Consider the following 23,922-nt stretch of genomic DNA (forward strand, 5'->3'; position numbering starts at 1 on the left):
AACACCACGTCTGACCGGGCAAGAGAAACAATAGAAAAAATAAACAAATGGGACTACATCAAAGTAAAAAGCTTCTGCACAGCAAAGGAAACCATCAACAAAACGAAAAGACAACCTAACAATTGGGAGAATATATTTGCAAACCATACTTCTGATAAGGGCTTAATCTCCAAAATATATAAAGAACTCATGCATCTTACCAACAAAAAAACTACCAACCCAATTAAAAAATGGGCAAAAGACCTGAACAGACATTTCTCCAAAGAAGATATACAGATGGCCAACAGACACATGAAAAGATGTTCAAAATCATTAACTATCAGGGAAATGCAAATCAAAACTACAATGAGATATCACCTGACGCCCATCAGAATGGCTATAATTAACAAGACAGGAAACAACATGTGTTGGAGAGGATGTGGAGAGAAGGGAACTCTCATACACTGCTGGTGGGAGTGCAAACTGGTGCAGCCACTATGGAAAACAGTATGGAGAGTCCTCAAAAAATCAACGATAGAACTACCATATGATCCAGCCATCCCACTGCTGGGTATTTACCCAAAGAACTTGAAAACACCAATTTGTAAAGGTACATGCACCCTTGTGTTCATTGCAGCGTTATTCACAATAGCCAAGACTTGGAAGCAACCTAAGTACCCATCAAGGGACGAATGGATAAAGAAGCTGTGGTATATGTACACAATGGAATACTACTCAGCCATAAGAAACAATGAAATCCAGCCATTTGTGACATCGTGGATGGACATTGAGGGTATAATGCAAAGTGAAATAAGTCAGAGGGAGAAGGTCAAATACCGTATGATTTCCTTCATTAAGTAGTAGATAATAACAACAATAAACAAACACATAGGGACAGAGATTGGATTGGTGGTTACCAGAGGGGAAGGGAGGAGGGAGGAGGGTGAAAGGGATAATTTGGTACATGTGTGTGGTGATGGGTTGTAATTAGTATTTGGGTGGTGAACATGATGTAATATATGCAAAATAGAAGTACAATGATGTACACCTGAAATTTTTACAATGTTATAAACCAATGTTACTGCAATAAACAAAAAATTAAAAAAATTAAAAAAAATTAAAAAAAAAAAAAGTTGACTCTAGTATCCTGATTATAGGTGTAACAATGGTTTTAATTGGATATCCAATAGAAAATAACTAAAGAAAATTACAATCTTGAATAAGTTATTGCTGATTCTTAAAGAAACGTAAAGGGAAAGAAGATGAATTGATTCAATAAAGAGTTTAAACAATTCATTTGTTCAAAAAATACAGTGTTGAATTTTTTTTTTTTTTTTTTTTTGAAATTTACGTCATTAACGCTCTTCTAAACTAGTTATTGTCAAAGTGTGTGGTCTCCTGACCAGCTGCATGAGGATCACCAGTGAATTTACTAGAACTTGCAAGTCCCACCCCAGAATCACTAAGTCAGAGACTCTGAGGAGAGTCAGTCATCTTTTCTAGTTCAGTTAGGATGTTGTCACAGCAAGTTGGATCAATTAATTCATATTCTCACTATTCTTACCCTAGGTGCTTTTTACTCTCTGAGGGTTCATCCTTTCAACAAATATTTATTAAGCACTTACTCTGTTCAAGACACTATTCTCAAAACTGTTTATCAGTGAACTAAAGAGCAAGGTTGTTACCTGAACTTTTATTCTAGTATGAGGAGACAGAGAATAAACAAATTTACAAACAACGTAGTATATACTCTCTCTCAGGTAGTGCTCTAAGTGTTACGACAGCTGGGAGGGTGGGAGTAGTGTTATGTTACCCGGGGTAGTCTGCGAAGGAAACACTGATGAGATGACATCTGAGCAGAGATGAGAATGAAGTGAGGAAGTGAGCCCTGTGGATATAGAGGTGAAAATGAGCCCAGTGGCTGTTCTAGAGCACCAGGCTCAGGGGTAGTTGGTGTTGAAATTTACTTCTTTTTTTTTGACAAGGTAGGAATTCATTAAGAAACCAGTACTCCCTCTCTTATTAAAACCTTCCAAGAGCATCTAAAAACAATACTGCCTCTCAAATTATTGTAAGAGACTAGCATAACACCAAGAACAAATGTTCTTTAGCAATGTTGAATAATGAAAAACAAAGAACATAAACAAGTTTTGCAAAAATGAAATTTTGTCTCCTAATATAAGCTTAAAAAAAAATCCTAAGGAAAAGATATAGGCACAGCCTGAGATTTTTGGATATTTTGCCATTAAATATGATGTTTGCTTTGGGTTTCTAACAGCAAGTTTTATCAGAATGAGTGTTTCCTTCTATTCCTAGGTGGTTTCTGAGATATTATTGGAAAAAAGTGTCAAAATTGCTTTTGCTAAGCTGGTGTTGCATTTATGTTCAACATTGTTCTGGAGGCCCATAGCCAAAAAAAATAAAACACACACATACACATGGAAAAATAAAAGAAGGAAGAAAGGAAGAAAAGAATGTAAGGCATAAATGTTGGAAAGGATCTGCCTAAATTTTTTGAAATTATAAAGATTCCTGTTTGGAACATCCTTGTACCTAAATCTCTGAGAGCATATTGGATCGTCCCAAAGATGTATTGCTTTTGCAGAGACACAAGACAAACTTTTTAAGGTCTTCATACCAAACTGTCAAACTGCTTTCCAGATTTATATTTACTTACATTTCCTCCAGAAATAAAGGGAGTTGCCTTAATTGACTCTAGATATTAGCAATTTTAAAAATCTTTGTTAATTTGATAATCAAAAATTGTCTCTTCCTTGCTTGAATTTGCATTTCTTAGGCCAGTGTTGGACACTTTTTTTAATAAACTCCTTGGTCATTTGCTTTTCTTTTTGTAAAATTTCCCCTTCATGTAAAAAATTTACTTCTACTTTATTTTTTAATTGATTTATTTTTTTATGTCTTAAGTTTATCAACTCTTTCTATCAAATATCTAAGGGATTTTAAGTGAATATGTCTAGTCCAAGTAGATGGCCAATAGGACCAGAAATGGATTCCAAATTTTGTGACTCCTGGCCTAGTTCTTTTGACTCAAAGCTATTCTTTTTAAAAATAACTCTATTGAGATATAATTTGCATACCATAAAATCCACTTTTTTTCACATTCCACAATACATCCACAGGACTTATTCATCTCATAACAGGAAGTTTGTACCTTTTGACTACCTTCACCAATTTTGCCTACCACCTGCCCCCACTTCTGGCAACCATCAATCTGTTCTCTGTATCTAAAAGTTTAGTTTTTTTTAGATTCCACATATATGTGATGGCATACAGTATTTGTCTTTCTCTGACTTATTTCACTTAACATTTTAAGTGTACAATTCAATAATTTTCAATAAGTGCATATAGTCTGACAACCATCGTCACAATCCAATTTTAGAATGTTCTTCACTCCCATTTCCCACCTCCAGCCCCAGGTGGCCAGTGATCTACTAAACTGCTATTAATTTGCTCTGTATAGAAGATCATTAACTCAAGGAATGTCCTTATCAGTAAATTGTATTTGGATAATATTTTTAAACAAGTAATTGTTTAAAAATGATTAAAGAAGATAATTTGGGTGATATAAACTTTATTTAATACTTCATAAAGTGGGAAATCTCCATTTCCAAGGGTCCAGAGAACTGCAAAATGGGGTGGAAGGCAGGAAGCTTTTATAAGATAAAGAATAAAAAACAAGGAAGAGAAAATAGAAAATATCTAATTAGCTGGGGCCACGTAGTCAAACTTGTTTGGGGTGAGAAGGAACAAGGAAATAAATATAGAGTCTAGAGTTGGCTTGGCATTTGAGGATTTGCTGACTGGATATACTGCCTTTCTAGCCAAGTGGAACATTTACAGAGACACAAAAGTTATCTAAGTTTGGGTTTGCTGATGTGGCACCCTGGGCAGGAACAGCTCCATCTTGGGCATAGAAAGTTCTTTCAACAGTGCTCCTATCACTGTTCTTTTCACACTCAATATTTCCCTCCTTCAATTTTATCACACATCCAAGAAAGCTGGGCAAATTGCCGACCAGCTTTAGTAAGTTAAATTTAATGCTATCCAAACAAGATCTACTGTTACTCTGACTCCGTGATACTTTGTGATATTTACTCTCAGTTAGATAAAATTGGCATAGAAAACTGTCATGGTTGAGTTTATCTCCAGGGGTTCCATATAACCTAATAGAGCCTCTTCAGTTCAACTAGTGTTAGGCCGACAGTGACACGTATGAGTTGTCAGTGAATGCAATCTGGGAAAGTGCGCTCTTCAACATTGACTGGAATCCTTTATTTAACAACATCTAGCATTATGTTAAATAAAGGCTTTATCCAGCTAAAAAAAACATATATGTATGACTATATGATTTTAATAATGACTTAAGTATCTAATTTCCATATGACAAACAATTAAGAGGATTTCTTAGTTAAAAGTTTAATTTTTCAGACATTTTCAACTTCTCATGGCGCTTGTATTCTGCAATTTAGTGGACTTATTTGTAATCTTTTCTTTTGTAGTAGACTATTTGCTCCCTAAGAGTAGAGACTGTCTTATTTCTCTGTGTATGAGTAGGCGTCAACTAGGCAGACAGTAGGGTGGACGCAGCCATTGAGGTCTTGTCCCTCAGGGGGAACAGCATTTGCAAAGACATGGGTAAGAGAAAGCATAGTTGCTTTGACCTCTAGGAATAGTTTTACATGATCAAAAGATACCACGTGAATAGGTGGGTGTGGGTAAATAATAAATAACAGGGTATATAATAGGGTAAATAAGATAAGAGGGTAATTGGTATAAGAGTGTAAATAAATAGAAAATAGGTGGGTGTGGACAACTGGCGATAAGGCTGAAGAATTAGAAAGGTTTTTTTAACTATTCTATGATGTTTGAAATTTATGCTGAGTTTATAGATAGTTGTGGAAAATATTTAAGCTTGGGACAACAAAACTGTATATTCATGTTACAAATATCATTTCATCAACAATATAGAATCATATTGAAGAGGGCAAAAATAGAATTGAGGAAACGATATAGCATATTTTTGCAGAAATCCAAGAAGAATTGTGAAAATCCAAGTAAATGCATTGGAGGTGAAAAAGGGGAACAGAGTCAAGAAATATTTGAAATTTTCATGGAATAAACCTGAATTCATCACATATGGAATAAACCATTAAGTAGGAGAAATGTAGCATGAGTCAAACTTTTTGATTTAGGTAAATAGTGGTGACATTCACTAATATAATTAGCTTATATTCTGTTCATTTAAAGAGAACTCAGTTTTTTTCTCTCTTTCTGCTCTGCCATTTGTGGCTTTAGCCACAGAGTCCAGGAACTTGGCTGCTGTGTTTCAAGCAGTAGGAAGCAGGTAGAGTTGAAGAAGAAAAGACAAAGAGTGCATGCGTGCTTTCCCTTGGAAAAGGTTGCCAGAAGTAGCCTCATTACATATCTACCTACATGCCACAGGCCAGTTGTTTGGTCATGGCCTCATCTATCTGCAAGGAAGACTGAGTATAAAATATCATTTTTGTGCTTGGGAGTCACATGCAAAGCTATCAATTCTGTTACTGCCCAAAACGGGGGTTCATCTGCCTGCTGCAAGACATGCCAATAGTCAAGAGGCAAGGTGGTAGGAGAAAAAGGACTTTTTACAGCTTGCTAGCAAGAAGGAAAATGGTCGAGTCATTGCTGAAAGAACCATCTTAAGGGGGCACAAAATCTTACAGGCTGGTGGCTTATAGGGGAGGGGGTTAGGAATGTTGACCTTCTGGTGTTACAGACTGGGAGTGCCACACCAGATCTTTCAGTTTTCATTGATAATAGCTATCAGCATAGACTCTCTGTTCTGGGGTCATCAGATTCCTAAGGAACTCAAAAGCACAGTTATCATCTTATTGTAGCTGGGAGGTACGTGCACAAGCAGGGGTCATAAAATCTACAGAGCAGTTAGATCTCCTGGAGGGTGCATATCCAGCTGGGTTAGTTTGTCAGAGGTCATTCAAAGTTACAATAGAGCCTCTTTTCTATGATATGGCTTCCCTTATGTCAACCTTGTCTTGAGCCAGTATCAATTCTATTAGTATAGAGGAAGACTAGAATGAATTTAGGGCACAGCTAGCAGTTGAGTTTAGTTTGAAGATATAAAGTTGAGGGTCATCAGCATTTAGGTAATAGTTTAAGCTGTGGGTATGGATGGTATTATCTAGGCACCATACTTAGGGTTAGAAGAGGTTGGTAAAAACAAAATTTAAAGCACTGACAAGGGAAGAAGAATTCTAGAAAGGGAAACAGAGAAGAACAAGAAAATGTGGTGTTCTAAAACCAAGTGAATAGAGGTGTCCAAGGAAATGGGAGTACTTGCCAGGATCAAATGTCACAGAGATTTGTGATAGGCCTTTCAGTTTAGCAGGTAAAAGAGCATTATTAACAGCCTTAATTTTAACAACTTCATTGAAATGACAGGGAGGGAAACTATTTTTCTAGAAGTAATTGAAGGAGTGAAATATTAGAAACTGAGTATCTAGAGTGTTTTTCCAAGAACCTTGCCCTGAAAGGAAGAAAACAGTAATATCAACGGACTAAAGGAAATGAATGAATGTCTTTGTTTAAGGAAGATAGGGGCTTGATTATGCTTTTACATTAAGAAAAAGAAGTCATGAGGGAAAGAGAGAGACAGAGAAAGAAGTGAATGTGATTTAGAGCCAGCCAGCATCTATTGGATCTACTGCCTGCCCCTACCTTTTTTACCTCATGGACCCTGAAACCCTAAAATAATGTAAATTGCTAAAGACATTCTTTGCCTATTCTCAAAAGATTTATTGGCCCAGAGGTTCAAGGTCAATATGATTCAGATTGAGATTTCATGAGGAAATCTCAAGTCTTCACCCAACCATCCCATCTTTCTGGCAACATCTTACCACAACTGCCACAGTCTAAGGACAAAGGACTGGGAATAGAAAGATTTTTATCAGGAGAATTTAGACTTTAACCTTTTCTGGGGCAATGTCTGATCTCACCTGGCCTTGTGAGCTCTTTTCCATAGGAGTTTTATCCTCAAGGGTTTGTAGTAGTCCTTTTTAAATTCTCAAAATACAGAGGGTCCTTCCATCAGATGCCATCCCACTCACCATTCCAGATCTCACAATTAGACAAGAATATAAAATGAGTGTGTGCAAATGGAGAGTCGTGATCATATATTTTTTTCCATCTTCTTCTCAGAATTATATTTAAAGTCCAAGGAGTTTGTCCAGATCATAGGCTTGTATTCCTATGAAGGAAAATGACACCAATATTCCCTCAAGACAACACTAGGAAATTTAATCTTATAAGGCACACAGCAATACAAAAAAAAAGTCTTTGCTCATTACAGTCTGAATAATTGTAAAGAGAAAAAGCTGGAATTTTTCTTAAGTAAAATGCACAAATCATACTGCTCTGAATTTTACAACATGAGCATATCTGTGTAACAAGATCTTCAATTAAGAAACAACATTCTCAGCACCTGAGAAAACTGCCTTGTATCCCTATCAGTTGCTGTTCCTCTTGATGTTGACCACTATGTCTATAGCCAGTATTTGAATATCTACTTTTCAAGCTTTATCTAAAGTCTACTCCAAGCTTTTATTTATTCGAAGACTCAAATATACGGATCTGGGCTAACCTATCTGAATGCGACAACTTAAACATATTTTTCTACTCTTCCATGATTTTTTTTTTTTTAACTAATTCTATAGTTCAGTCCTTTAAGCCAGACACAGTTATATTGGGCTTTTCTTCCTTAATTCTCCTGTTTCTGCTCAAACTTCTCTTTAGCAAAGTGCAACTGGACCACAATATTTCTTGCATTTTTTTTTCTGCTTCATCCTAAGATCTGCTCTCATCCACCCATCTAAGAACCTGTTCCCAACTTAAGAAGGAATGGTGGAATCCTTTCTTTCCTAATGACAGAAGTACAAAATAAATTACTTATTCATTAGGAGAGTGTATTATTAATATTACCATTTAAATTTATATACTGTAAAACTGAGATTTTTGGTATACAGTCTACGAGTTTTGACTCATGTAGAATCATATAAACACATCTCTTGTCAGTATATAGAATGATTTCATCACCCCCCAAAAAACTCCTTCATATTAGCCGTTTGTAATCAATCCCTCTTCTACACCACTAACCTCTGGCAGCCACTGATCTGTTTTTCTGTTCGTATGGTTTTGCCTTTTCCAGAATGTCATATAAAATGAATCATATACTATATGCAACCTTTAGGGACTGGCTTCCTTCACTTGATAATGTCTTTGAGATTCATCAAAGTGGTATCAATAATTTGTTCCTTTTTACTACTGAATAGTATTCTATTGTAGGGATGTCCCACAGTTGTTTATCCATTCATCCATAAAGGACATTTGAGTTGTGTCCAGTTTTGGTGATTATGAATAGCTGCTATAAAAATTCATGTACAGGATTTTGTGTGAATGTAGACTGTTTATCAAACTTATTTGGTGTGTGTGAAAGGTTAGATAGTAAATATTTTACTCTTCACAGGCCTCATACATTCACTTTCTCTTCTTTTTTTCCTTCTTCTTCTATTTAAAAATGTAAAAACATTCTTAGCTTGCAGGCCATACAAAGCAGGCCATGGGCTGGAATTGGCACACAAGCCGTAGTTTATCAACCCCTGCTCTAGCATACTACAAGTTGGCTTTGGGACCATACTGCAAATATATTTTTAACTTTATAAGGAACTACCAAACTGTTTTCCAGAGTGGCTGTACCATTCTGCATTTTTCATTCCTACTAGCAATGTATAGGAGTGTCTGTTTTTCCCCATCACTACCAGCAGTTGGTATTGTCAGATTTTTGTTATTTTGTTTTGTTTTTTAGCCAATGTGTGTTGTAATTTCTTATTTTGGTATTCATATGCATTTCTCTAATGGCTGATGAACTTAAGTATTAATCGATTCATTTGCTCATGTATATATCTCCTTTAAAAAAAGTCCGCTCAAATCTTTTGACCATTTTTAAAATTGAGTTGTTTTTCTTATTGTTGTGTTTTAAGAGTTCTTGATATGTTTGATATACAAGTCGTTTGTTGAATAAGTGACATGAAATATTTTCTGCAAGTTTGTAGCTTATAATTTTCTTTTTGTAGCTTATCTTTTAATTCTCATAATGATGTCTTTCACAGAACAAAGGTTTTTCATTTTGAGGTTGCCTAATATATTGATATTTTTCTTTTATGGATTGTTCATTTGGTGCCATGTCAAAGAGCTCCTCACCTGACCGTAGGTACCAAAGACTTCTTTGTCCCATGTTTTATTTACATGTATGTTCTTTAATTTCCAAACATTTGGATATTTTTTAGTTTTCCTTTTATTATTGATCTCTAGTTTAATTCTGTTATGGTCACAAAACTTTCATTGTATGGTTTCAGTTTTTTTACATTTGTTCAGGTTTGTTTTTGACCCAAGATAACAGTCTATCTTGGTCAACTCTCCGTATGCATTTAAAAGAATATTTATTCCAGTGTTATTTGCTTGTGCATTTAAAAGAATGTTTACTCTGCTGTTTGCTGGAGTGTTCTATAAATGTCAATTACATTCATTTGTTTGATGGTGTTTTTCAGTTCCATATCCTTACTGATTTTCAATTTACTTACTATGTCAATTAATGAAAGAGGAGCACTGAAGTCTTCAACAATAGCTGTGGATTTTCCCATTTCTCCTTTGAGTTCTATCAATCCTTGCTTTGTATGTGTTAAGACTCTGTTAGTATATGCATTCACACTTGGGATTGTTATATCTTCTTGTTGAATTGACACATTTTTCATTATATAATGTCCTACTTTATCCCTGGTAATTTGCTCATTCTGCGGTCTACTTTGTTTTATATTAATATGCTGATCTAGTTTCATTTTGATCAGTGTTTTCATGGCATATCTTTTTCCATCCTTTTATTTATTTATTTATTTATGAGGAGGACCAGCCCTGAGCTAACATCCAATGCCAATCCTCCTCTTTTTTTTTTTGCTGAGGAAGACTGGCTCGGGCTAACATCTGTGCCCATCTTCCTCTACTTTATATGGGACACCGCCACAGCATGGATTAACAAGCGGTGTGACAGTGCACACCCAGGATCCGAACCGGTGAACCCCAGGCCGCCAAAGTGGAGTGCGCGCACTTAATCGCTTGCGTCACTGGGCCAGCCCCTCCATCCTTTTATTTTTAACCTACCTATATCATTACAATTAAATTATAGACAGTATACTTACTTATAGACAGAATATAGCTCAGTCTCTTTTTTTAATTCATTCTGGCAATGTTTGTCTTTTATTTGGTGTATTAGGACCATTTATATTTAATGTGATTATTGGTATGTTTAGATTTAGGTCTACCATTTTATTATTTGTTTTCTGTCAGTTTTTCATTTATCTTTTTCTCTCTTTCTTGTCTTCTTTTTGATCATATGATTTTTTGGGGGGTGTAACATTAAGTTACATATTGAGTTTTGGATTATATCTCTTTGTGTAGTTTTTTGTTTTAATGGTTGCTCTAGAGATTATAATATATATCATATAAAATGTACATTATATAATATATTAATTAATAATTATTAGTATATGTCAAATATATATAAAGAACTTTTTAGTCAATTTAGAAACAATATTTTCTCACTTTAAATAGGATGTAGAAAACTTACCACTCTCTTTATGTTATAGTTGTCATGTATATTACATCTCTAAACACTAAAAACCCAATCAGATAATGTTATAACTTTTCCTTTCAGTATTTGAAACTGTATATCATACATATTTTAAAATATTAAAGAAAAGAAAATAGTCTATTACATTTACCTAGATATTTGCTATTTCTGTTGTTCTCCTTTTATTCCTAAAGTCTAAATTTCTCTCTAGTATTATTTCTCTTCACCCTAAAGAACTTCCTTTAGTATTTCTTTTAGACAGATCTACTGCCAAAGAATTTTTTTAGTTTCCCTTCATCTGAGAATGTCTTTATTATGCCTTTATTGCTCAAGTATATTTTTGCTGAATTTAGAATTTTGTACTGACAATTATTTTCTTTCAGTCACTTCTTAAATATTTAGTTCCACTGCTTTCCGGCCTCCCTGGTGTTTGGTAAGAAATGTGTAGTCATTAGAATTGTTGGTCCCCTATAGGCAATGGGCTAGTTTTCTCTGGTTGCTTTAAATAATTTTTTCTTTGTCTTTAATTATCAGCAGTTTGATTACAGTATGTCTGGGCATGCATTTATTTGAGCTTATCCTACTTGGATTTCAGTGAGATTTTTGAATGTGTAAGTTTAAATTTTTTGACTGGGCCGGCCCCGTGGCTTGGTGGTTAAGTGAGCGCGCTCCACTGCTGGCGACCCGGGTTCGGATCCCGGGCTCGCACCGACGCGCTGCTTCTCTGGCCATGCTGAGGCCGCGTCCCACATGCAGCAACTAGAAGGATGTGCAGCTGTGACACACAACTATCTACTGGGGCTTTGGGGGGAAAAATAAATAAATAAAATCTTTAAAAAAAAAAAAATAAATAAATTTTTTGACTAATTTGGGGACTTTTCAACCATTATTTCTTAAAACTTTTTGCACTCCACCCATTCTTGTTTTCTTCTGGTGTTCCAATGATATAAATATTATAACTTTTTGTATTGGCCTAGATATCCTTGAGGCCATGTTCATTTTCTTACAATCTCTTTTTTTCTGTGATATACAGATTGGATCATTTGTATTGATCTGTCTACAAGTTCATTGACTCTTTGCTCTGTCATCTCCATTCTGCTCTTCAGTCTATCTTGGAATTTCTAAAAATTTCATTCATTGTATTTTTCAGTTATACAGTTTCAATTTGTTTCTTTTAAAAAATATTTTACTTCTCTGCTGAAACTTTCTGTCTTTTTTTCCATTTCAAGAGTATCTTGGATATTACATCTTACATTGTGATTATAATAGCAACCTTAAGGTCTTTGTCTGATAATTCCAATATCTGTGTTATCTTGGGGTTAATGTCCATTGATTTTCTTTTTCATTAATAGATGTTGAGATTGTTTTGGCTCTTCTTATGTTGAACAATTTGGGGTTGTATCTAGACATTTTTAATATTATCTTATGAGACTTTGTGTCTTTTTAAATCCTATGGAGAATGTTGATATTGTTTACTTCCTGAGGTTTGTTTTAGCAAGCAATCTACCCAGAGAAGTTCAGTTTGTAAGTTCATGCTCACCTCATGTGGATGGTGGTTCCAATGTCAATTCAATTTTCAAAATCTTTGCAGTGCTATTTGGATCTGTCCTGTGTGTATGCCCCTCAGTCACCAATTTGGGAGCTAGGTTCAGTTCTCAAAGTTTTGTTATATTGTTTAAGGTTAGATCTATTCAGGCATCGAGCAGGGTGAGCTCAAAAGTTCATGTACAACTTTATATGATCATTTTCTGAAGCTCTCACTTTGCAATGGGACTAACACCTTCCTGCTCTCAGGGGCCCACCTTCATTATCCTCTGGCTAGAAAATTGAGACTTTAATTTACCCATTTTGTTGTGTACTTCCTGTGACTATACTCGCTTCTGATGCCCAGAGGCAAGAGGACTGAGAAAGAACAAAAGCAACCAGTTATCCCATATTCTTAGAACCATCCTTCCTCTGGTTAGAGAGAAGGGTTTCCTTTCTCAGTGATTTAGGTGCCTGTTCAGCTGCTGCTGTTATGACTGCCACCTCTGTCATAGGATTGACTGACGGCTACCACAGAAGAGAACACAAAAAATGAAAGGAAAAAAAAACCTACAGGATTTCCCCCCACTCTCTCTCTGGCCTGTAGTGGTTCTCTCTCCAACTCTGACCAGAAATAAGAGTAGTGGGCTTCTCTTGGCTCTTACAATCCACACTCACTACATAGTTGGGGTTTCTGGCTGTCTTTTAAACCAAGCCAGGAGAGATTCCTCAGAGTTAGAAAGAAAATAAGAAACTCAATGCCAGTTTGGTGGTATTTCAAATTTTGTTTTTCTTCCCCACTATATCTGTTACCATTTATTTTTCAGATTCCTTAGATTCTAAAATGCTACTCAATGCATTTTAGTTACACGCACTGTGTCAGAGTTGAGTGTGCTTCTTCGCGTCAAGTTGTGTCTTAGACTTCTCTGAAGTATAGAAGGGAAGAAACGGTTTTCTGTGGTTCAAGAAAAAAACACCTATTAAATCTAAAGTCTACATAAAAAGAAGAAAAATTTATTTTGAAGTGTTTTTTTAAAAGAAGATTATGTTAGCAAGCTAGTCTTTCATTCTAATGACCAGAACCAGAACTGGTGCTTAGGAATTTTGAGATGCAGTGCCCTATGCGTCATATAATGAAAGTGATAAGTCCTGGCACCACTGGTTTGCTTCTGGAGATTATTTGTCTGTAGATAAAATTTTGACCTGTTTTCTCAGAGAACTATGGTCTCGGAGAGTTATGGATGTAAACATCAATCCCAGTTAAGCATTATTCCAAATTGTCAAAATTCAATTCAATACTGCCAACAACAACAACAGCAACAGCTAAAGTCCAATCACATTAGTATCACAAGTATTAAGATTGGGACAATTTTTCAATTAGACAGTTCTTATCCAACAAATTCACATCAGCTGCCTGTAATCTTCTTGGTATATTACCGAGGCTACACATAATCAAAACACAAATGATACAAACACGGCTGGAATCTGTATGCTTTCCGTTATTAATTATAATACAATCAGTAACAATTTCGTGTTCACCAATCTGTGAAAACATTGTAGATCATTGAGGATGGTCTTTTGCTTTTTAAATTCGAGAACAGAATTCCTTTTTTTCTAAACTTAGCTCATATTCCTCACATGCACATAGTATGTTGAAATTTTAGCCTAGGATTTCTAATCAAAAGAGCACTCTAATAATGCTCCTAAACCTACTTATCACATGACCTTTTAATGGGGTTGTGGGTTTTCTTTACATGCACCTATGGAGGAAAAGATCTCTTAAATATAAATACTTTCAAAGCAAATAAACAAATATATTTCTTGTAGGGGTTAACTTCCACAGAGATATTTCTTTCTATTTTTTCCCCCCATATCTGCAGAAAAATAAATTAAGATAAAAATCAAGCAGTCACAAGAACCAACCCAGGGCAATGCTTACCAAAATAGCTTTTGAGGGATCACATTCTCCTTTACATCATAGACTGAAGCTTTGATTCAGCTTTGCTTCTTTATATCAAGTTGTCTCTTAGGACTTCTGAAGTAGTATAATAGGCAGGAAGTGGAATTCCCTAGTTCAAGAAAAAAATGTCCATTAAAACTAAACTATATTTAAAGAGAAAGAACATTTAGTTTTAAAAAAATTTGAGAAAACTAGTCTTTTATTCTAATGAACAAATACCTAACAATATTCTGACAATAAACAGTAGTTATATGGAATGAATTAAAGTATTTTTACCATGCTAAAATGAAATATTTAGACTCACTTCGCATGCTGGCACTCCCATTTAATGTTGGTTTATCTGTGTACATTACCCCCACTGCATACATATCAAAGATACACATTGCCAAATGGATCAACAAAACCACTAACATTTGAGTTCCCTTTTATAACAATTTTATTTTAGGAAGTGTTCTTTACACAGACAAGCCAATTTAAAAATCTTTGGAACTTACCTTTGTTTTTCAGTCAAACCATACAGTTACTTCTGTGTTTCCTCTTTAACTTATAAAAAGGAAAAAAGATTAGAGTTACTTTATAGTTACTATGTTAATCTTGCTTTAGAATGATTTCACATGTGTTTTATTCCTGTCTTAAAATATTTTAAATGGACTAATTAAATTATTAATTATAATAACCACATGTTATATTAAGTTGAAATTAAGCTACCTTCTGTGACCTTAGATAATTCAATTAAACTTGAGGAAACTCAGCTTTTGTTCTGTTTTGTTTTATTTTTAATAAGAGGGCTAGTGCCAGGCCTTCTGAAACGCCGCAATATAAGGAATTAGTTGGAGGGATTTTAAAACAATGCCTGTATCCAGGCCCCACACCAGACCAATTAAACTGGAATCTCTGAGTCAAGCCCAGGCACTGTACTTTTTAAAGCTCCTGATATGAGAGACTGGTATGTAAATCCAAATGAAATATACGAAGATCTTAAAGATGTATTATATATATTATTTTTAAAAATTGCCATTTCATGAATAAATTATCATAGCTAGGTTAAATAACATTATACCTACATATGTGTGGTTTTAAAATAAATGATAGTGTATCTCTTTCAAAGACAGAATATTTGGTACTGGTATCTAACAATGTATTTGCAATTAGGATTGCGTTTGGCCAACTTTGATGATATTAATTGGGTGCTCCAAAAACGTTGAGTGCTTTTTTGTGGAAGGCATTATAGCAGTAAATTCATATATGTGGAAGACACAAAACTTTACTTAAAGACTTTAAAATAGTTACAACTCGAAATTTAAAATAGCTTCATTAGCATGTCAACAATTAAAATATTAAGGAAGCATATTTCCTTTGAGTTAAATGAACCCAATGAAAAGTGGCAGAATTTAAATCACTCCAAAAGGACGCTACCCGAGAAGGCTGCTTGTTGAATTCTGACAACTTTAGCAGAAAGAGTCTGGAAATATACTGTAAGAAGTGGGAGTGGTGGTAGTGGGTAGAATCAAAAACATCAGCCGAAGTGCATTAACCACTTCAGGCAACTGGAGGTCAGAGGTTCTCCAGTGAGGAGGGATTTCTAAACAACTCACAAAAAAGTCCATCATAAGGGAAAGAGCTCCTAACATAAAGGCATCAAAGCCAGATTAAAGTTTTCTTACTTTTATTTTCTCACTCCACGGGAGGAATTAAAGGCAGCAGCAGTGAGCAACAAGCAAAAAGAAACTACAATAGACATATTCCTTTGTTCCAAACTACAAGTTTCTGAATTAAATCAGCCCTGAGCTGAGACTAGAGAGAAACTTTGAATCAGAAGTGATGATAAATTTTGATTTATATTTAAGAAACAAAAATGAAACTGGTTCCCCAGGTAGACTTGAAACATATAAATAAACTAAAAGAGTAAGCAATGAAGGTCCAGAGTGATGGACATTTTTTTTAATAATGTCATAATAGTTTATAACATTGTGAGATTCCAGTGTACACTATTATTTGTCAGTCGCCATGTAAATGCGTCCCTTCACCCCTTGTAACCCGCATCCCCCTGGTAACCACCAAACTGTTCTCTCTGTCCGTGTGTTAGTTTATGTTCCACATATGAGAGAGGTCATACAGTGTTTGTCTTTCTCTGTCTGGTTTATTTCACTTCAAATGAGGCTTATACCCTCCAAGTGTGATGGACATTTTTGATGCATTAAAATGTTATTCAGAAGCAATCAAGGGAATTTCCAGAATCATGAGCTCTATAGAAATCAGGTTGCAACCTTTGTCAAGAGATAAGACCTCCAGACAAATGGCTCTAAAACTGTTGACTTAGTTAATTGAGGTGAGGCCTGTTTGAAGTTCAGTAGAAAGATGAAACTTGAGCTCTTAGGCCATTTGAAGCCAAGTAGACGCTTAAGGAGGGTGTTGTGGGTTGAATTGTGTCCCCTAAAAATTTTGTGTTGAAATCCTAATCCCTACTACCACAGAATGTGACCTTATTTGGAGATGGAGGCTTTATAGATGTAATCAGGTTAACATGAGGTCTTAGGGTGGGCCCTAATCCAACAGGACTCATAGAAAGGGGACATTTGGAGACACGCATGGAGACATGGAAGAAGAACACCTGTGGACATAAAGACAGCCATCTACAAGTCAAGTAGAGAAGCCTAGAACAGATCCTTCCCTCACAGCTTTCAGAAGGAACAGACCCTGCCAACACCTTAATTTTAGACTTCTAGCCTCCAGAAATGTGAGATAATAAATCTCTATTGTTTAAGCACCCAGTTTGTGGGGCTTTGTTACAGAGGCCCTAGCAAACTAATACAGAGGATTTATGACAAGAAGCAAGTATTCGAAGCTCAAGGAGGATTCACAGAAGATGGAGATTTGCCTGATAGAGGAAATTCATGAACTCTTTCAGCATGCCTAATCTGTGCTAGAATTTGGAGAGTGACCCTAAGACCAGGGTCAGCAAATATTTTTTGTAATAAAGTTTTATAAGAAGACAGTCACATTTCTTTATTTACATATTTTCCTGTGGCTGTTTTTATGCTACAGTGACAGAAATGAGTCATTGCAGCAGAGATTATATGGCCCACAAAGCCTAAAATATTTACTCTTCGGATCTTTACAGAAAAGGCTTGACTTGCCCTAACTAGAACAAGATCACTGCCTGGGATCCCGCCTACTAGGGGCTAATAGAGCAAGTGCAGCAAATGGTCTGATCTGGACACAAAAATCCTAAGATCCCTAGAGCATAACACCTCTCAGTGTTTTCTCAGAGTAGACCTGGACAGTATGGATTAAGAGGAAGAATTTGAGACACTTCATTTACCTCTTCAACCCCAAAACAAGATGGAGCCACATCCAAGGGAGGAAGACATTCCTGAGTAAAAGAAGCAAAGGCACTAAAAGAAGAAGAGTTGGAAAAAGAAGAGTTAATCACATTCTTGAGGCATTATGACTTAACCAAGATTTTGGGACTAAAAATGTCATGTGTTAATGAAGCAGAAATTCATTTTGAAAAGGGAGAGATTAAAGTATGTGTTGTAATGTCCTTTGTGAAAATGTCATTGAAGTGAGGGAGAAAACCGAGGGCTATTGAAAAATTAGAAAAGTTTATGCCCAAATTGGTAACTCCTACTTCAAAGAAAATAAATATAAAAGCTATCATTTCAGAAATGTATATTTTGGCAGAACACCAATCCTCAATATGCCAAAAAATTGTCAGCAGACGGGAAATATCCTGAAGAACAAGAATGACCAGTTTATGTCAATCCTAATTTGACTTTGGAAGAAAGAATAAATGCAAAGAATGTTTTCAGAAAGTGTCCTCTTCCCAGGCCAAGAAGTTGAAATAAACAAGCCATTCAACAGAACCCACAAAATGTTGAGTTGTGTAACAGTCAGGCCACTGGCACTGAAAGACTAGGAAGTATGTTCTCATCTAGAGCTCACCCATTCTCATGGATGTATTCTAGAAGACTCTAGACTTGGATTCTAGCTATAAAGAGTCCTTCATAAGGAAATGAAGACCCAAAGAAGCAGCAGATGATTATCAGTAATAATTGATGTGACAATCAATAACAATTGACATGACAATCTTGAGGATGGGAAGCAATGAGTCGTGGCTGACCCTGAAGTTCAGCCAATAATGGGTATCCTAACCAAGGGGCTCCTCTTGGCGCAAATGAGAACAACCCTCAGACACTCAGAGAAGATGTAAAGAATCTTGTAATTGAAGAAGATCCGGAAGCTGATCACAATTTGAGAATGTCATGTTCAACTTACATCCCTTCCTCGTCATATGGAATGTGGAAAGAGTTGCTGGGATGTAACAAACAGTAAGGAGTAGAAGGGAGGGAAGGGGATAAGGGAGAACAACTTTGATCCGTATAATTTTAAACATCTATGTGCATGATGTATTCTTTGTACAGCATCTGTCTGAAGGCCCTCTCAGTACCCTCAAGAACTCTTTGTTGCTGTCACTTGAATGCTCTGTCTCTTCCTCACAGCACCCTCCCCACAACCAAGCTATCATAGCTATTGTTTCTCTTAGTTAGTTCCTGGCAGGGGAATGGGGGAGGGCGGTGGGTGTACCATAGGTGTGTATAAAGGTGAGAGGTTGTTCTACCCAACCTCAGGTCCCAACTGTCTTTTTCACATTGCTAAGTTCATTCTCTCTTTTCTCCAAGAAAACAAGCCATTCTGGCAGTGTTATGAGACAGAGAGAGAGAAAAGAAAATGAATCTAATACTTACAAATGTGGGACCTGCAGGAAATACACAGGTGGATGAATGAGTCTTAAGTGAAACTTGGTTGAAGGGCAGTGGTGTGAGAAAAACAAAGCTCATTCATAATTTATTCTATAGAACCCAAATGCAAAATAAACTAGTTCTAGGTGTTTATTATAGTTATAAGGAATGAGAGATCATTATGGGAAAGAGGATCTTTTATTTGGTGCAATTAAAAAGTCATTTTTATTAATATCCTCCTAATGATCTGATTACTGTATTTATTTGAATGCTTAGTTGAAATTTGAGCCATAGTACACCAATTAAAATATACAGTAATGGGTATAATTTGCAATCTCACCCTGGAGGTATAAAAATAGTAAAGTTTTTCGTTTTTTAAAACTGGCAACAAATTGGACACCTACCAGATTTGATGGAAAATTTTGGTTCCTTTATTTTAGAATTTATCTTTGCTCTTCCCAGGGCTCCACAAACTTTTGGAAGCATCTTGGTGTCCTAGAAAGAAGTCTGTGAGGCCATGATGAACTCTCTTGCTTCCCCTTGCCCTAGCTTCTATGGCCATTTGAGGGCAGGTGGCTTCACTGGCAGCAGCTTCTTCTCCCCATCAATCTCCTATCCAGTCCCCAAACATATCCACGGAAAGCCCTGGAATCTTCAGTGGAGGCACTAGCAGAGGAAACACTCCTCCAGTCTCTCAGTCTTATGGAAAGCACCTTCCATCAAGTTGGTTCAGATGCTTTTTCTTCAACTCTTAGAGCTCTCTTCCCTGTTCTCCCTTAGCACCTAAGCTGCTATATGGAAGGAAAAATAACTTTTTCCTCTACCCTTCTAAGTCCTCAGCTAAGGCCTGTGACAAAACACTGATTAACAATAGAAAAGCATACGAAATTTTTTAATACAAGTTTTACATGACACTGAAACCTTCATAAGGAAATGAAGACCCAAAGAAGCAGTTAAACCTGAATGTTTTTATGCTAAGTTTGATGAAGAGTGGAAAATCATGGGAAAATGTGATAAGATAAAGGGTATGAGCTAAGTGTAGTAAACTGGGGGAAACAGCAAGGCTTACTAGTTCCAATTCCTCCTGGTGTCTTAGAGATAAGGATGCATAGGGAGGGCACCTCTCACATGAGGGTTTTATGACTTGCTTAGGGGAAGGTCAGAAAGTCCTTCCTGCACATGTCATTTCTCAAATTGCTTCAGCCTAAAATATTCAGTATGCCAAGGTGCCATATTTTGGGATAGCGTGTCCTGAACCCCATCAATGCCAAAAGCACCAGCTTTTAATAACAAACTTGCTTATCATTCTTCTGGCACAAGAGAAGCCTAGGGCCCCAAGGTTGAGGGTCCTGTTTGTCTTTCATGTTGTACAGATCCGATGGGACTGGGCTGGAGAGTGGTGGGTTATCTCTTCATTCTTGTGGGTCTTTACCAAATGCACTTTCTTGATACTCTAACCTACCACATTACCTAGTGCCAATTGATGGCTCACATAATGCCATTTGATGTGCTTTGAGACTTTTTAAAAAACTGACTCAACCAAGTGAAAGGAATGCAGTGAAAGAAGAAGGGGAAACATACTGTGGGCTGTCATGAGGCAAGATAGTTTAGCTTAAAATTCTGCTTTTCTTTCACATTGAACACACTTTTAAAATGATTTTCTCGATGAGAGCAGCCCGCTGCCTATTTGCCTGTAGAAGCATCAGCAATGAAAGAACAAGACAATGAAATGGGAGCAGAGATCTGGATGGCTGCCTCCTCAACCTGGGTCAGTGCTGGGCCCGACAGGCACAGAACAGGTTTAGTCTTCATACTGTACTTGTTTGAATGCTTACTTGAAATTTGAGCCATGGTACACCAATTAAAAAGCTCTGAATTCTAAATAAAACCCTTCAGTATTTGTTCTCTAGGTCAACAAAGGACTGTCAATGAATCCAATTTAAAGGCGTGAACAATTTTTATGTCTCTCCTATTGGTTCAGATTTAAGAGATGCCAGTGGAAGAGTGGCACAGTATCTGTAAAAGGGATCAGGTTGAAATACATGATATGCCTTTAAAAAGTCTGTAGATGTTTAATTAAGTAGTCTAAAGTAAAGAAAAGTATACTACCAAATGATTCCAATGAAATATCGGCAAGAAGGTGTCTTCTTTCCATAGAATTAAGAGAAAACTTCTTAGAACACAATTATAAACTTGTGCATTTCTGGACTATATTTTAAGCACAAGGATTGGTTTGCTAATGAAACCACACTTGTTGCAGTAAAGGGAGAGTTGTAAGATAGACAAATCACTAAAGTTCTGATTTATTTGAATTAAAAAGTAGGTATAGAGAACAATCTTTGCCTATATATGTACTAATATTATAGGTGTATAGATGTATAGAATGAAAAAAATATAAAAATTCAATATATTTACTTCAGATATGTAATCATTTAGATTTTTTTTTTTTTAATTTGCTATATCTACAACACCAGTTAATGCAGAGGGTCAGTACTTGCCTCAATTCTGGAAACTTTCTACTATGACTAGATAGGCTGATATGCTTCCTGTAAAAATTCTGTTTTTAGCTCTTTTCTGTTGCCTTTGGCTATTCATGATTGGGAGTATTTGCTAATTTAGATTTCTTCATGGAGCACAATAAATATGAAAAATCTCAGCAAAAGCTTCTGTAGATTTAAGTTGTATTTTAAAACATAAATATAAATGATTATTTTTCAGAACCAATTCTTGGGAAGAATTGTAAGTAATTTATTATTGTTCTTGGAGTTAATTATATTAATTGTTTGTAGTGGATTAACAATGCCAAATGGAAGAGTGTTAATTAATTGAATAAGCATTTTTTACATTTTCTTCTCTTTCAGTTGATTTATCTTTAGTGAATAAGGATGAAAACGCCATCTATTTCTTGGGAAATTCTCTTGGCCTTCAACCAAAAATGGTTAAAACATATCTGGAAGAAGAACTAGATAAGTGGGCCAAAATGTAAGTATTATTCCAAAAGCTATCATTTAATATCTCATACAAGAATTTTAAAAATCACACTCGGTTGTCTAATATTTGAAAAGGTGTATAACTGAATCCTAGAATTTGAGGGCAGAGAGGAATCTTAGAGATTGTGTTCATTCAATACTCTCCTTTTACTGCTGAAATAACTGAGAATCAGTAGATAAGGTCATATGGCAAATTAGTGGCAGAGTAGAGTAAAACTTAAGAGCCAGCTCTGATGGCCTAGTGGTCAAAGTTCAGCACACTCCACTTCAGCAGCCTGGGTTCACTTCCTGGTCATGGAACCACACAACCTGTCTGACAGTTGCCATGCAGTGGTGGCGGCTCACATAGAAGAACTAGAAGGACTTACAACTAGGATAAACAACCATGCACTGGGGTTTTGGGGAAGAAAAAAATAAAAAAAGAAAGAGGAAGATTGGCCACAGATGTTAGCTCAGGGTGAATCTTTCCCTGCAAACAAATCAATCAATAAATAACTAAGAAAAAAAGAGTAAACTTAAAATATTTAAAAATCGAAGTTCCTCTTCTGAGTTGACATATCTAAATCATAAGTAATCATTTTATTTTATTTCTTTAATGAATAATAAGGGAGTTAATATTTAGGATTTAATTTAGTGTTTTCATGATTAGTTCTTGGCTAAACTCTATCAGGCTAATTTTTTTTTTCTTTTTGTGAGGAAGATTAGCCCTGAGTTAACATCCATTGCCAATCCTCCTCTTTTTGGTGAGGAAGACTGGCCCTGGGCTAACATCCATGCCCATCTTTCTCTACTTTATATGGGACACTGCCACAGCATGGCTTGACAAGTGGTGCATCAGTCTGCACCCAGGATCCAAACCTGTGAACCCTGGGCCACTGCAGCGGAGTACGCAAACTTAACTGCTGTGCCACCCAGGATCTTATCATGCTAATTTTTATAAGTAAGGAAATAAAAATTGTTAAGGGGAGGCAAGAGGTTGAGTGGAGCAGAAGGTACTTCCCTTCCCAAGCTGAACATTATTGTTGAGAAGATGCTCCATTTGGACTTAGCCAAGCAGGTTCACTCCAACCATGTGGAAATCTTGAATCAGGATCCATTTTTCTCTCCATTTCTTCTGTTTTACTTTTATTCTTCTGCTTATGAAACCCTTCACACTCTCTGCTTGCCTGAATGCTTACCCTCCTTAATCCCAACCTTCTCAACCACACTGATCATCACTCCCTGAATGTCCATTGCATTAACAATCACTGCTCTGGGATAAGCAGTTTAGTGGTGTCTATTTTCATTAGTTTCATATTCTTAGCTATATTATAAATCCCTTAGGGAAAATAACCTACTTTTATGTACTTCTTATCCTTCCCTAGTAATTACTGATAAAGTTGAAACTAGAAATATTTAAAAAATATTTTAACTATTTAAAAGTTTTCATATTTTTTAAAATTGTTAAATAGTTAAAATATTCAAAATAAGTAGAAATATGTTTAAAATATTTTCTGATTATTAAAATCTGAAAAATAGATACAAAGGGGGAACCAAACCTGAACGTCAGAAAAATAAAATTCGGAAAGATGAAACCAAACCAGATAAGAATTCTCAGCAAGACATTTGGCTCTCATAGAAACTTAGAATGTCTTCCCCATCTTTCTTCATTCTTCACGCCACTGGTCATTCATATTGGGAACAGTACCTCTTTTTTAAAGCGTCGTATACACTGACTATGCTAATGATTACTACCATGGCTGTTACTACCACTGCAAAGTTCTTAATTTTAGTGTTTAAGAATATAAGTTCACAACTCAAGGCAAGTAGGATAGAGGTTTATATAATGTATTAAGCCTATTATAACTTTATCTGCATAGCTTTTATTCATAAATTGAAAAATAAATATCACCACATTGGGAAGCATTTCTCACTAGCAGGTTTTAGTATTTAAAAAATTAGGGTCATCATCGATAAAAATGGTTAATATTCATTTTTGGCCTTAATGTGAAAGAGAGCAGAGAATTAGATTGAATTTGAACTTTAGAGAGT

The 23,922-nt window shown here is 35.8% G+C and overlaps 1 protein-coding gene across 1 annotated transcript in view; it reads left to right on the top strand.

The window, feature by feature from the left end:
* The window catches only part of KYNU (kynureninase), a 121,182-nt gene that overhangs the window by 17,752 nt on the left and 79,508 nt on the right, over positions 1-23,922 (top strand). Inside the window, exon 3 of the mRNA XM_004423854.3 lies at positions 21,763-21,883. Within this exon, the coding sequence (XP_004423911.1) occupies positions 21,763-21,883 (121 nt within the window). The remainder of the gene's footprint in view (positions 1-21,762; positions 21,884-23,922) is intronic.

Source organism: Ceratotherium simum, chromosome 9 (genome assembly GCF_057802395.1).
Source record: "Ceratotherium simum simum isolate JZ-2026a chromosome 9, ASM5780239v1, whole genome shotgun sequence".
NCBI classification, from domain to species: domain Eukaryota; kingdom Metazoa; phylum Chordata; class Mammalia; order Perissodactyla; family Rhinocerotidae; genus Ceratotherium; species Ceratotherium simum.